This window comes from Lithobates pipiens, unplaced genomic scaffold (genome assembly GCF_037356315.1).
Source record: "Lithobates pipiens isolate NorthernLeopardFrog02 unplaced genomic scaffold, aLitPip1_a1.2 Scaffold_16, whole genome shotgun sequence".
In the NCBI taxonomy this organism is placed as follows: domain Eukaryota; kingdom Metazoa; phylum Chordata; class Amphibia; order Anura; family Ranidae; genus Lithobates; species Lithobates pipiens.
Genome location: NW_027507748.1, coordinates 400,576,612 through 400,592,435, shown reverse-complemented (window position 1 = coordinate 400,592,435; position 15,824 = coordinate 400,576,612). Strand labels below are relative to the sequence as shown.

General features: G+C 43.6%; 1 protein-coding gene across 2 annotated transcripts in view; it reads left to right on the top strand.

Annotated features, from left to right (window-relative positions):
* The window catches only part of LOC143983070 (S-adenosyl-L-methionine-dependent tRNA 4-demethylwyosine synthase TYW1-like), a 321,868-nt gene that overhangs the window by 112,032 nt on the left and 194,012 nt on the right, over nucleotides 1-15,824 (top strand). For both annotated transcript variants that reach the window (XM_077482324.1, XM_077482323.1), the window contains exon 8: nucleotides 2,914-3,040. In XM_077482324.1, the coding sequence (XP_077338450.1) occupies nucleotides 2,914-3,040 (127 nt within the window). The remainder of the gene's footprint in view (nucleotides 1-2,913; nucleotides 3,041-15,824) is intronic.

Sequence of the window (15,824 nt, the reverse complement as noted above, 5' to 3'; positions counted from 1 at the left end):
TCAATTTTAGTCAACTAAAATGATATTCATTTAGTCGACTAAAAGGTTTTAGTCGACTAAATTAACACTGGGGTGAAACTCTGCTTTAAGACTGATTAGCGTAAATTAACCACTTCAGGCCCAGAAGTTTTTAGCCCCTTGATGACCAGGCGTTTTTATGCCATAAGGCACTGTGTCGCTTTAACCGACAATTGCAGTCGGTACCCAAACAAAATTAATACCCTTTTTTCCCCACAAATAGTTTTCTTTTGTTGGTGTCTGATCACCTCTGCATTTTTTATTTTATTTTTTTAAATTGTTTGCGCTATAAACAAAAAGCGTACAATTTGAAGAAATAAACAATTTTTTTTACTTTCTGCTATAATACATATCCCAAAAAAATAAAAAAAATGAATTCATCAGTTTAGATCAATATGAATTCGTCTACATATTTTTGTTTAAAAAAATAAAATTCAAATAAGGGTTTAGGAATATTGATTGGTTTGCACAAAATGTATAGCGTCTACAAAATGGGGGTAGATTTGGCGGCAAACTGCATGTTTTTTTTTATTTTTTTTTATTTTTTTTCTGGACTGCGCCAGACAAATCTGACCCTAAGTGACACTTACTGGAATAACACAGATATCGCTGTTCCTGATCACTAGGAACATGTTGTCCCCTTTCAGAACAGGGATCCACCTTGTTTACATACCTTTTTGTACCACGATCGCGGCTGCCCAGCGGACATAGTCTGCCTGACCCGCACGCATGTGCACACCCACAGTATTTAATGCACGAAACCAACGTACAGGTACATCATTTCGCTCAGCCGGTGGGCAGTAAGGAATTGGTTAAGGGGTTAAACAGGGACATTTTAATAAAACTTTAAAAAAAACTTGACAGGTTGCTCTAAACGGAGTTCATTATCCCTTTTGATCTGTAGATAATTGATCAGAAATGTACAAAAAGAAACCACGTTTCTTTGTAATCTTTCTGCATTGCTGAGCAATGTTAAACCTTGCCTAGTGTGGCTCCCCCTTTTACCTGATGTGAAGATCATTTTAACCGCCTTGACGGTATTCCAAGTTTGGCTCTGGGTGGATTTTCAGCTCCAAAAGTGGTAACCCCGAGCCACACTCGGGGATCACATTGCAGGATCCAGCTTTTCCAGAATTCAAATAGTTTGTTTATATATGCACAAGTGAGGGATCACTTTTTTTATTTTTATTTTTTTTTGTGCAGCTTTTATTCATTTTCCTATATATTTTTTTTTTTTATTTAATTTTGGGGAATTTTTTTGAGTTTTTTCCGCACCGGCGCTTGAGTATTCTGTATTTTAGGATCCAGCTCGCTTACCTTGTTCCCAGGATTCTGTGATGTCCTCTCCGCTCTGTGTGCAAGCTGTCCTCCGCTTGATTCATCACAGAACCAAGCTCCGTTCCCTGGGATCGTTGTGACACACAGGGACGGAGAATGGCGCCTAATTCAAAAAGTAAAAAATGCAATACATATACATTACACTGTCATTTTACAGATTATATTACTATATCCATTTTTCACTTCCCTTTTTGTACCTAGTGGTTTGTCCAATGCCCTGCATGCAGTTTTATATTATAAAAACTGTTCTTTCTGCCTGGAATCTGGAGATTGTCCATAGCAACCAAAAGTGTCCCTTTAAATCAAGTGTTTTTAGACCAGCTAGAAAACAGTGATAATTAGAACCACTTGCAGAATTGATGATGGATTTCCCCACAAATCACTATCACTCAAACACTGAAAGTAATGACCATGACAATTCTGCAACTAAGCAAATTTCAGTGTATTTGATTACATTATTGAATATTTTTTATTATATTATATTTATTGTTATTATATTATTTGATTTCATGTTTCAAACTTTATCATACCCGCGATGTCTAAGCCCCTGTACACACGGTCGAAGATTCTGCCAACCAAATCCGTCGGATTTTGACCGTCAGATTTAGTCTGACGGATTGTGTCTGAAACTGTTGCATACACACAGTTGGACTAAGTTGACGAAAAATCCAATCTTTCAGAACGTGATGACGTAATTTCGTTACGATGGGACTAGATTCAGGCTAGAAGCCAATAGCTTTGATGTAGAAATTTGATCTGAGCATGCGTGGCACTTGGTCCGATCAAAATTCTCTACACATGATCGGATTACGTCTGACCGGCCCAGTTGGTCGGGAAATATTTCCAACATGTTGGAAAATTGGGTCCGACGGAGATTCGGACGGAATCAGTCCAATGCATACCACACAGTCGGATTATCTGATGACACGGTCCGATAAGACACATTCCGACGGATTCTCCGACCATGTGTACGCGGCATAATAGACTCTGGTTTGGACAGTTTTAAGTGAGTTATTCCTAAGATTTACAGGCCTACAATATAAAACGCCAAATTTACATGTAAAATAACTGTACCGCTTTCAGCATCCGAAATCTGCCAAAATCATACCTCAAGGGAGATTAAAAAAATCAAGGTGGTCAAAAAGCTTTAATCATATAGGCAACAGTCCAGAAACACTGAGGCCAAATCTCTCTATATTCAGTAGCTTTTGCGTGAAGAGCTATTTTAGATCCTTTAGAACAACTGTAAGGAAAGCGATTGTTCAAATAAGGGAACCATGTACACATTTTATTTGGAGCTTATTTGTAGAGATATATATATATATATATATATATATATATATATATATATATATATATATATATATATATATATATATATATATATATATATATATATATATATATATATATATATATATATATATATATATATATATATTATAATTTTTTTTTCTGTGGGCAAAGTATTTGCTCGCCAGCTTTATGAATTTTATCTATATATTTTTAAACGGAGAAAGGATGGCTACTAATTTATAAAAAATGTTTTTCCCTTAGAGAGAACAAGATGTTAATGGAGAAGCTGGAAATCTAGTAAAGTCTCGGCAGACTGCTGAAACCACAGGGAATGAGGAGCCAAGAGAAATGATTACTCCTGCTCTCCAGGAGGCTCTGACTAAACAAGGTATGTTAAGTGTTAGAACTGCATGCACTTACTGTATGTGACTTGTGTATCAAGCCAAGTATTACACAGAATAACCTAATTATGTTTATAATGAAGAGAGCAAAGGTTTGTACTTTTATATGCCCTGATTATTCAGGAACATACTGCATGTTTATATATATATATATATATATATATATATATATATATATATATATATATATATATATATATATATATAAAAAATTTTGAAGTTTCTTTACTTAAATTGAGCCTTCAAAGTATTTAAAATAACACTCAAGTCAGAAGAGAGTTAAAAAACAAAACAAAAAAACTAGCCTTGCTTTTTGAACACAGCTCTTCTGATTCAGTTACCTCTCTATCTTCTAAACCCTTATTTAGGTTTGAACATGTAACCTTTTCCAGCTCCTGCCTCTGCTTCCCCTCTCCGTGACATCAGGTGGGGGATCTTCTCCCCATACCTGCTGTCGAAAGTTAAAAACTGTGCTGTCGCTTGGGGCTCTGCCCACACTGCTGCATCATTTATTCAGAGTTCTGTGCATGAATGAACTACAAGTATCTCCAGCCTTTGCAGCCAACGGCTTGCAGTTCTCAATTAACTGCGTGGGTGCTAGAAAGTGACCTCATAGTCCATTGATTCCTCCTGCCATTCAGTAACTGCCTGTCTGTATCGGAGGTATGGGCAGACAGTGTACTGAGATTCTGCAGGATCCAGGCATTGCACTTCTTCTTTTTTTTTTTTTTTTTTTTTTTTTTTTTTTTTACCTGCATTTTCTTTTTTTGAAAAGTGAAATTAGCCTTTTAAGCATAGATTTGATTTTATCTTTTTGCTCAAGCAACAAAACAAAGTGATTTTCTGCCAGTGTCAAAGGTAGGCAATTATTTTAGAGCACATCCTATTAGTGCAGATGGTAGCTGAAAAATAAAATTTCTCATTCGTTCATTGGCACACACGGCCTTCTTTATTCAGAACCATAGGGGTTATATCGCCCCCTACAGGAGTAGGACACTAGGCAGAAAAAAGACTTGGCTACGCCCATGGGCAATCCTAGCCCTCTCTGCTATAGGCCTTCATTTTTTTTTCTGCCTAGTCAGGAGTAAGGACCTAATTCCCTGCTGGGATCTCTTGTCCTGGCAATTTTTATTTGTTCGTTTTTTTTTTCCTGGATTTTTCTGGTGAGATCTACAATCAACTGATGGGCTGGACATTCAATCCAGTGGTCACCCTAGTCTGGCCAGTGAGCTTGTGTAGACCGCAACTAGGTGCTAGGTTGGCCGCGACATAGTCCAACTAGATGGGGGCTGGCCCTGCGAGGTCGCATGTGACCTGGTCTTGGCTCAAGTCGCAGCATCCCTCATGGCCGACAGCCCCCACCACTTCGGTGGCGAGGAGGTTCTGTCTGGAGTGGTGCCTGCTTGGTCCTGGTATGGTGAGTAAATGTCTCCCTCTCCCCTTAGGGTTTTTTTTGTTGCGGACACGGGCCCCTCCCTGGGTCGGTCTGTCCTGCGGGTCTCCTCTGTCCCTGCACCCTCTTTTCCTGGCACTGAAGGACCCTTGATAACTCCCCCTTTTCTCTCCCCCCTCCATATGGGGTAGTGTGCCTGTGGGCGGTCCTGGGGGGACGGGTTTAAGTACTGGTGGGTGTGGTGCACACCACCTAGGTGCTGTGCTTACCGGGGGAGGAGGCACTGGGTCCCTCTCTCTCCCTCCTCCTCCCCCCCTCTCTCCTCCCCCCCCCCTCTCTCCTCCCCCCCCCCCCCCCTCTCTCCTCCCCCCCCCCCCCCCCCTCCTCCCCCCCTCTCATGTCACAGGGGGAAGAGTACTTTACTTTTTGGCCCTTCTCGTTTTTTGTCCCTGGGGTCTGACAATGGCTCAAAGTCTTTCAAGCCCCCCTTGGGAGGTCCCAAGCGGCCCTGGTCAGGCAAACTGAGAGCGGGCTTCTCCAGGCCCCCAGATAAGGCTCCTTCGGCATGAAGAGGCGTCTTTGCTGGTTTCAGGGCCCGCGGGCCTCTCTGTTAAGTGACACGTGGGTCCTCAAAGTGATTCTGTCTGGTTACAAGCTTGAGTTCCAGACTTGTCCCCAAGCAGTTTTTTTCCATCCAATCTGTATCTGTCTATGGACCACTTGTTGGCCCTCCGGGGTGCGGTGCAAGGCCTGTTGCTCCAAGGGGTGATTGTCCCGGTGTCGTAAAGTTTCCAGGGCTTTTATTCAAACCTGTTTACGATCCCAAAAATGAGGGTACGTCATGTCTGATTCTGGACCTCAAGGCCCTGAACTATGTGTGGGTGCGTAAGTTCAGAGTGGAGTCCATTTGTTCTGTGTTGGCGTCTCTTCATCAGTACTTTCTGGCCTTCATCGACATCAAGGATGCCTACCTGCACATTCTGATTTGTGCACAGCACCAGCAGGTCCTTCGCTTTGCTGTGGGAGAGGAGCATTATCAGTTTGCGGCATTACCCTTTGGTCCCGCCTCCACTCCTCGTGTCTTCAGCAATGTGTTGGCCTCGGTTCTGGCGCTTCTGCGCCAGCGGGGAATTGCTGTTCTGGGCTACCTGGATGACCTGCTGCGAGCATTGTCCCCAGCGGCCCTGAGGGCCGATGTGAAGCTCACTGTTCAGACTCTAGCAGATTTTGAATGGCTGAGAAGGGATTCCAGTTCAGAAATTGGTTTATCTGGGTCTGACTCTGGATTCAACTTGGGTCAGAGTGGTACTTCCACAGGACAAACTCCAGAAATTACAGCAGCAGCCTGCTTGCTTCTGTGCAGCAGGTGGGTCTCCCTGCAGACTTGCATGTGGGTACTGGTCCTGATGGTGTCTACGTCCGAGGCGATCCCCTTCACGCAGTTTCATACAAGACCCCTGAAAAGGGATATCTTGTTAAAATGGGACAAATGTTCCAATTCTCTAGACGGTCAGTTTCAGCTGAGTCAAGGAACCAAAGGGTCCCTGATATGGCGGCTTTGTTCATGGCTCTTCGGCAGGGAAAATCCTTTCTCCCGCTGTACTGGACGGTGGTCAACACCGATGCCTGTCTGTCCCGGTGGGGCAGAGTCCTGGGCCTGAGCTCTGCTCAGGGTCACTGGACTCTGGAGCAATCCAGGCTACCTATCAACATCATAGAACTCTGGGCAATCAGGCTCTGTCTGGATCATTGGACAGATTGGCTTCAGGAGCTTCAGGGGCTTCTGATATGGATGCGGTCAGACAGTGCCGCGGCGGTGGCCTATGTCAACGATCAGGGAGGAACAAGGAGTGTGTTAGCCGGCCTGGAAGAAGCTGGCATTCTATGCTGGGCAGAGCGTTTTTGTCCCAGCCATCTGTCGTTCACAATCCGGTGGTGGACAACTGGCAGGCAGATTAGCTCAGTCGTCAAGTATTGGACCAAGGGGAGTGGTCCCTCCATCAGGAGATATTTCAACAGATCTGTCTACACTGAGGATTTCCAGAGGTAGATCTGAGAGCATCCTGAATCAACGGTAAGGTGTAGAGGTTTCTAGCCAGGTCTCGGAACCCTCATGGGGCCAGTATTGTCTGATTTACGCCTTTCCTCCTCTCAAGCTTCTGCCGTGGCTGTTGTGCAGGATTAAGGCCGAAGGAAATTCTGGTCATTCTAGTGGCCCCCGGGCTGGCCTCATCGGCCCTGGTACTCCGACCTGGTGCATCTGCCTCTCAGGGAGGATCTGCTATCCCAAGGGCCGATTTTCTACCCTGCTTTACCGTCACTGGCTTTAACGGCCTGGCTATTGAAAGCCAGGCGTTGAAGGATAGGGGCTTATCTACGTTGGTAATTCCGACGCTGCTCAAGGCTAGAAAGTCCACTTGCAGGAAGTTATATTATCAGACGTGGAAAGCGTACATTTCATGGTGTTAGTTAGTCAGGGTTTCACCCACGTTCCTTTTCGGTGATTTGGATTTTCTTTTCTTCAGAAGGGAGTTGAAAAGAATTTGGCCTTGAGTGCTGTCAAGGGCCTGCTGTCTGCCTTGGTGTTTTTATTTTTTTCAATGCTCCCTGGCTTCGCATTCCCTTTTGCGTACCTTCGTTCAGGGATCCCATGTGGTTCCACCGGTGCGATCTCCCTTGCCACCCTGGGACTTGAATCTTGTACTTTCGGTTCTACAGAAGACTCAGTTTTAAAATATTCAAGAAATTCCCCTGCTCACGCTATCACAGAAGGTGGCCTTCTTGGGGGCCATTACTTCTGCTTGTAGGGTGTCAGAGTTGGCGATATCCTGTTGCACGCTTGGTGATTCATAGAGGCAAGGTGGTGCTTCATCCTTTCGTCCCTGTCCTTGTCCTCCTTTCCTTCCAAAGATTGTCGCTGATTTCCATTTAAATGAAGACATCGTGTTGCTTTCTTTGTCCCAGGCCGCAACATCAGAGGGAATTTGCCTTGCACACCTTAGATGTGGTATGGGCTGTCAGGGTGTATTTGGCCACTGAGTCTTTTCAAAGGTCAGACTCCCTGTTCGTGATCATGGACGGACCAAAGAAGGGGCTATCTGCTTCCTCTGCATTCATTTCTAGATGGATCAGGCAGACGGCGACTCAAGCCTATTCTGCCTAGGGTCTGGTTCCTCCCTTCCCGGTGAAAGCGCACTCGACTCTGGCGCTGAGTGCCTCCTGGGCCTTCCCTCATTAGGCATCAGTAACGCAAGTTTGCAACGCGGCCACCTGGTCGTCGCCAGCACATCCACCTTGCAAAATTTTGTGAAAGTGTGCACCATCTGTGGATGTTTCTTTTTAACCGCAAGGTTCTGCAGGCTGCGCACTAGATGGTTCTTCCCTCCATGAAGGGGTTTTCTTGCTGTTCAGGTTGGGCTCTATTTCTTCTTGCTGAGCTCCAGGTTGTCTAGTTGGCCTGTTTTTTTTTTTTTGTTGGCTAAACCCACCCATCCTATTGGCAATGCTTTGGGACATCCCTATGGTTCTGAATAAAGAAGGCTGTGTCTGTCAATGAACGAATGAGAAAATAGGATTTTTGACTTACCGTAAAATTAGCTTGAGTTCATTGAAAGACACAGCACCCGCCCCTCCTATGGAGTTTATAATACATCGGATACTGCTTGTTACATAACTGAAGGCCTATAGCAGAGAAGGGGGTGTATCGCCTAGGACTGCCCATAGGTGTAGCCTATAGGTGATAAAACCCCATGGTTCTGAATAAAGAAGGCGGTGTCTGTCAATGAACTCAGAGAAATGGATTTTATGAGAAGTCAAAAATCCTATTTTTTTTAATTGAACCTTGCCATATCTGTATATAGCCAGCATTTACTTTGTTGGGCCAAGATTTTTAAACCTAAACTACTGTGTATCTTTAAAGCTGATCACTGCACAATCTGGTTGTATATCTACCATCAATTATTTAGTACAAGAGTTATGTTGACTTGGTACTAATTGAATAAATTGCTTAGGTTTTTCCTCCCTATTGCATAGTTTTGGTAACCATTAATTTTTATAATGGACATTGTACAGAATTGTACAGTCAAATTGTTTGGCCTGTTTTAGATGAATAAATGCAGCATGTTAATCTGCATTAACTTTTGCCGAATTAGTTATATCTGAGTAGTAAAATAATAAAACATTGTAGGCAGTCATTATCCTTTTTGTTTTTTTTAGAATAGTCCAGTTTTCATATTTGATTTTGTTTAAAAAAAAAAAAAAAACATTGGATATTGGCGACAGACAAATTTATTTTGATAAAGGGATGCAAACAAGTCAATGGGACGGAGCATGTCATATTGACTTTTTTTTTTTTTTCTATTTGGAAAAGGCTGATGACCCCATTTTAAGCAGATATATTGGTGATTTATATAATTATTTTTATAAATGCCTCATACCATGGTGTCCAGGTCACAAACTTGCAAGTTAATTGTATGTTTGTGTATGTACATGTATTATAAATAGTTTGACTTTCACCCTTTTTATACTGTATCTAGCTGATTTTAAATAAAATGTTGCAACTGATATTGTATTAAAGTCTACATACAATAGACTTTTGTGGGTTTATATAGCAGTTTAAGTGATCTGAGACAACATCAGTTTAGTGTTTTATCCTACTGTGATGATCACGTTTTATCAACTTGTAATTTTCCTCATTAGATTTAAAAAAAAAATAAAAAATTTCTTTTGGCATTTCTTCCCATAGAAAAACACCCGCTTATGTGATTTAAATGATTTTATATCAATCACATTCAACTAACACAGCTGCTCAGTTACTGAAGGGAATTGTAATGTACTTCTTGAAAAAAAAAATGCTCCAATTATGCTCCTTCATGAACTTATAATTCTATGTGGTTTGGGTGCTTCTTAGATTTAAGTAATGACACATTTTCTAAGAAATGTATAGATGCCACAATGCTTCTGCATTTATTTTTATATTTTTATGGTGTTTACGTCATAGTGATTGTAAAAATTGGTTGTCCCATAGCTTTTAAGCATTCCTGTAGAGTGCTAATGTAATTGTTTACATTTGTACTTGCATTTCCATCTTTGTTAAAGCCAAACTATTATTATTATTTATTATTATTATACAGGATTTATATAGCGCCGACAGTTTACGCAGCGATTTACAATATTAGGGTAGACCTTACAATGCAATACAATTCAAGACGAGGGGAATCGGAGGGCCCTGCTCGTTAGGAGGGAGGGTCAAGTTATACAAACGGGTAATGGCTGTGGGGGATGAGCTAATGGAGAAAATAGTGCAGTTAGATGGAGGCAGGATAGGCTTCTCTGATGAGGAAAGTTTTCAGGGATCGCCTGAAAGTGGATAAATTTGGAGACATTCTGACAGATTGGGGTAGGGAGTTCCAGAGGATGGGCGAGGCTCGGGAGAAGTCCTGGAGGCGGATATGGGAGGAGATGATGAGGAAGCTAGAGAGCAGGAGGTCTTGGGAGGAACAAAGTGGGCAATTAGGTTGGTATTTTGAGACTAGGCCAGTGATGTAGTGTTAGTATTTTGAATTTAATTCATTGGGAAAGTGGCAGCCAATGGAGGGATTGGCAGAGAGGGGTAGCGTACACTGCGGTTTGTAAGGTGGATGAGTCTGGCAGCAGCATTCATGATGGACTGTAGACAGTAATTTAAAAAAAATACTTTTTACTAGAGTTCTTTTAAAAGATCACAAATTTACTGGAAAGAATATAGAAATTCTTTTGGCTGCGCCAACCCTCCATGCCTTGTCCTCCGCCATCTGAATGTTCATCGGCTGTTCTACTCCCATCAGAAATCTCAACTACTAGCATTGTCTACCTGCCTCAAATCTACTCTTTCCCGGTTGTGACCACTGACGTGATAATACTCCTATTTCCTTAGTTGCACAAAAAAACACTCCCTCCGTTGATTGTTGTTGCTTTTATTTTCTCTCCAGACCCATCTATAATTCATGACCGTGTTTGAATACAAATTTATTTATGTTTACTTCAGGGGTTGACAAATTTGCTTGGAATCTAGGAGCCAGCTTAAAAAGTTAGGAGCCAGGTCCGTGACGGTGATCCGGACCTGTCCCTGGCCTGACATGGAGACGAGTGAGGGGAAGATAGCAGCGCTGCCGTCGCCGCCCCCCCCGTCTCCAAGTGCCCATAGCTCTTAGAGGGACATTTTATTAATTTTTTCCAAATGACAATTTTTTTTTCAATTGCATTTTAGTGTAAATATGAGATGTGAGGTCTCTCTGACCCCAGATCTCATATTTAAGAGGACCTGTCATGCTTTTTCTATTACAAGGGATTTTTACATTCCTTGTAATAAGAATAAAAGTGACAAAACATTTTTTTTAAAAGAACAGTGGGGAAAAAAAAAAAGTTAAAATAAGCAGAAAAAATAATAATTTTTAAACGCGCCCTGTCCTGCCCGCATATAAAATCGGTGTTCGAACCACACATAGGAGGTAGCGCCGTGATCGGTAGAGCGAGAGCAATAATTCTAGCACCAGACCTCCTCTGTAACTCAAAACGTGCAACCTGTAGAATTTTTTTAAACGTCGCCTATGGAGATTTTAAAGGGTAAAAGTTTGTCGCCATTCCATGAGCGGGTGCAATTTTGAAGCGTGACATGTTGGGTATCAATTTACTCGGCGTAACATTATCTTTCACAATATAAAAAATAATTGGGCTAACTTTACTGTTGTCTTATTTTTTTATTAACTAAATTATTTTTCCCAACAAAAGTGCGCTTGTAAGTCCGCTGCACAAATACGGTGTGACAGACAGTATTGCAACAACCACCATTTTATTCTCTAGGGTGTTAGAATAAAAAATATATATGTTTAGGGGGTTCTAAATAAAGGGAAGAAGAGGCAGGTAATATAAAACAGGCAGAGGCATTGTTGGTTTGTCATACCAACGGCGACCACAAGAGGGCGCCAGATTCCATAAGGAATCATAGGACCGCAGAAGGCCTCAAAGCCGCGGCCTAAATTTTCGGCCGCCGGCGGAACGGCCCGACGCGATCACGCTGGGGGGGTCCACAGAGACAGGATACCCCCAGCTGTCCTGCCCCAGGCGCGAGGTCGCTATTTCTAGTCGCCAATGCGACCTGGCGCCCGGGTTTTGTCGAGCCCTGGTTTACTTATTTTAGACGACACCGATAATTGCAGCGGAATGTCATTGCAGCATTACATGTTTACAGTCTTCTACATGAGCAGTCCATTATAAAGGTGCATCCTCTTCAAAGCTGTCCAGAGGCATGGAATTCCATAAATAAGGAGCATAGGCTTAAAGCCAAAACCACGTTAATCAATAACCTTGCCCAAAAACAACTCTTCAACAGGTTAGGTTGGAAAGGGCAAGGCCACATCTTTATTTGAAATGCCCAACATAAACCATTTTCAAATGCCTAACCAGTGCCAGTAACAGTTTGTATTGTGCAAAGAAAGTGTATATAACAAACCAAGTTTAGCGCTGTCCCCACTGTTGACCTTCCAACAGTAATCCGTATCATATGTATACAATCCACTATGGTGGTTGCAGCTCTCCCACATATCCACTGGGTGGCGGACAGGAATCTGGAAGTATATAGAGCAAAAGAGAGCGCACACCTACCCTAGTGTATTATTGTTTATTAAAAAATTCTATTTGTAACATAAGAAGGTTGCATTCACTGACATCCAGTAGTTAACAGCATGTACAGCTCAACAACGGCCTCCTCTCCTGCTCCGTACGGAATGGTTGGCTCACTGGGACTTGCAGCATAAGATTGCATTCAGCATGCATAAGCCTCCTATTCGCTCGCACCACTCTCCGTTCTACACACTCGCACGGACCTGCCGGTGCTTGTGTGACGTCACACGGGGTTAAGGAAGTGAGAGACGGAGCGGCGGCCATCTTTCTACACCCAGGCCGTTTACAATGTGAACGCTCCGTCAAATGACCGAGCAATCACTTGTAAACAAACCAGTGTCCTCTCTCCCCTCTCTGTACTGATCTGTACAGTGGAGGGGAGAGATCGGATGGAAGCAGTGCTGTGGGCTGGATCTGTAGTGCCCACAGCGCTGCTCTGTGGGAGCCATCCCCTCCATACCCTTCCAATGCTCTGCGATACCCAGCCATGCTCTGCGATACCCAGCCATGCTCTGCAAATATTACAGTGGGGGGAGATGGCCATTACAGTGGGGGAGATCGTGGATATTACAGTGAGGACTATATGGTGGTGGAATTTTCACAGGTTTTTGCAAATTCAATTATTATTTGCTGATCCGAAAAATGATCTGATCCGAGAAACGATCCATCACCTATGCAGAGGCCCAATTGGGAGGGACACTGGGGACAATAAAAACTGGTGCCTCGTCAAACTCCTCTTCTGGAGCACACCTGACATTTTGTTTTGTTTTTTACATCTTTTTGGTCTTTCTTTGTGAGGTAATTTTTTGGGAAAATGGCATTCATGGAGTCCGCTCACTGCATCTGAGCGAATGCTTTCTGGTGGGCCGTTGGGGTACAAAAGGGCAGTGACAATTTCCTTCCTGCTGGTGAAGAAAGGATACAGGGGTCTCGGTGTGTTTGCGGTAAACCACATGTGTTATAAATGGCCAAATTGAAAACATAGAGACTTTTTTTTTTTTTCCTCGCACTGGTGGGTGGTTCTTATAGCAAGGTAGGGCTGAATCATTTGATCATTAAAGTAGACTGCCGCTCATGAACAAATTGTAATCATGAACACATTCTGTTTTTTTGGATTGGGCCGTTCCGGGGATTTGCACATAGGTGTCGTACATTGATGAAAGCATGTAGATGTCTTGTTTTGTCCCTCCACTTAATAGCCGATATTTCCTTGCTCCGCAAAGTTGCTGACTACACCGAGGAGAGTCAGCATTAACGAGCCTTTGCAGGAAGCCCTTCCTATTAGCTCTCACTGTGCCACATGCTAGTGTATTCCTCCAATTAAGATTGTGGAAAAGGGGCAAACTGATGTAGTAATTATCAACATAATCCATTTCAAGGAGTGGATATACAAGCTCCCAAATTACTTTTCTGCTTGATCCCGTGTATTCTGGTCATTCAGGGGGATGCAGCTGGGTGTCATTTCCTTTGTACACAAGAAAGCCACGAGGTACACCTATGCCTATGTCGCATAACTTGTATTCAGTCTTTGTTTCATCAGACCAGAGAAATTTGTTTATCATCAGAGTTCTTCAGGTGCCTTTTGGCAAACTCCAGGCGGGCTGTCATGTGCCTTTTTACTGAGGAGTGGCTTCTGTCTAGTGACCCTGCTATACAAGCCTGACTGATGGAGTGCTGCAGAGATGATGTTCTCCTCTCTCCGCAGAGAAATGCTGGAGCTCTGCCAGAGTGACCATTGGGTTCTTGGTCACCTCCCTGACTAAGGCCCTTCTCCCCTGATCACTCAGTTTGGCCTGGCGAGCAGCTCTAGGAAGAGTCTTGGTGGTTCCAAACTTTTATTTACGGATGATGGAGGCCACTGTGCTCATTGAGATCTTCAATGCTGCAGAAATCTTTCTGTACCCTTTCCCAGATCTGTGTCTCGATACACTCCTGTTTCGGGGATCTACAGATAATTCCTTGGACTTCATGGTTTGGTTTGTGCTCTGACATGCACTGTTAACTGTGGGACCTTATGTAGATAGGTGTGTGCCTTTCGAAATCGTGTCCAATCAACTGTATTGTAAATAAACAGTATTATAAATTTTGAGTGTCCTAACAAAAGTTGTGAATGCAAACAAACTTCTTTGCTGACGCCTTCAGAGCAGCACACACTGGGTTCTGACTCTGCCTCCACAACCTGACCGGATTGGATAGCTATAAGGCCTCTTTCAGGCGAACGATCCGTTCAGGTCCCCCTGTCAGTTTTATTAGGCGGATCTGAACTGATGCTCCATAGACCTCTATGGAGTGTCTGATGTCAGTGGTGATATGTCCACTGACATCCGACCCGCTCCGTTCCAAAAAAGTGTGATGGAGGAAAAGTGTACTTTTTCCATCCATGATTGTATCATACTCTGCGGTCCATTGTCATCTGATCTTCCATAAGGAAGAGCGGCGCTCTGACAGGTCCATCCCTGCGCAGTGTGCAGAGACAGACCTGTCCTCTTTCTACTCAGCAGGGAATTGACTGAGCGATCCCCACTGAGCAAGCAGATGTCCACAGGGTGGATCATCGTGGATCTTCCTTCTTCCTTCTTTTTTTCTATCCTCACCTGACGAGATTGGATGGACATCGCAAGCCTCTTACCGCATCGCCCCAGCAGGTTCAAGCCTCTCCTGTTTGGAAGTTCCTCCTGTACAGTCTCTAAAGCAGCTTCTATGGAGGGAACCCTGATCTGGTGGTCTCGGGGGGGCATCTGCAACAGAAAATCTGGCATTGAAGTAAGCTTTAAAGAAGCTTTAACATTGAAATGGTCTCCTACTTCTATTGCTCTTTTATATTGCACACAAGTTATATATTTTGTCCTGTTTTTTACTTACTGGGACCTGTTGTCCCACAAGCGTCAGATCTCTGACTATCAAGGCCCCTGCGTCTCTCCCTCCACATTGTGCCTGCGCAGAGGGAGGAGATGGGACCATTCGGAGCCTTTTCCCTGTTCCAAAATGGTGCCAACGCGACCGCGTCATTTCCGCCACGACAGCAGTGAATTTAAAAAGACCAGAATGTCTGTCACTGATTCTGGGTCACTGCATTATATACAAACGCTGTATGTTTTGCCCTCGGGTAGGTGTAACGATCTCTTCCTGTTTATGCTGGGGATTTTTTTGCTGTGTACCCTGTTTTTTAAGTTCCTGTATATCGTCTCCAGGGTTGCTATTCTTCCTGCCTACTTCTATCTGCACTGCTCATGGAGCCCACTGCCCACGCAGACCACCCTCATCCAATAAGGTAAGAGGCTGTCCACCATAAATGGTAAGTATTGAAGAGGGGAAAAAAAGAGCACAACTATTAATATAGCACTTTCTGGCAGCCCTTCCAAGACCAGATCTAGGTGCAAAGACCAATCAAGCCATGCTTCAAGTAGAAGATTCCGCAGAAGCCATTCACGATCCACATCTCATCGTCATTCACGCCATAGCCATTCACACCACAGCCGCTCTCGGCATAGCCGATTGCGTCATAGATCACCCTCATTGCGCCACGATTGGAGCCACCACACCCTTCCTGCAGCAAATTCCTGCTGCGTATGTGGTGCCCCCGCTTTGCCAGGAAAATTGGCATGCCGCACATGCTTCAGTGAAGCTACAAAGGTGAGGGCATCAGATGCCAGAGAGGTTACCAAACTAATTTGGGAATCTGTACGGGAATCCATAATGGAGACAACAACTGTGCCAGA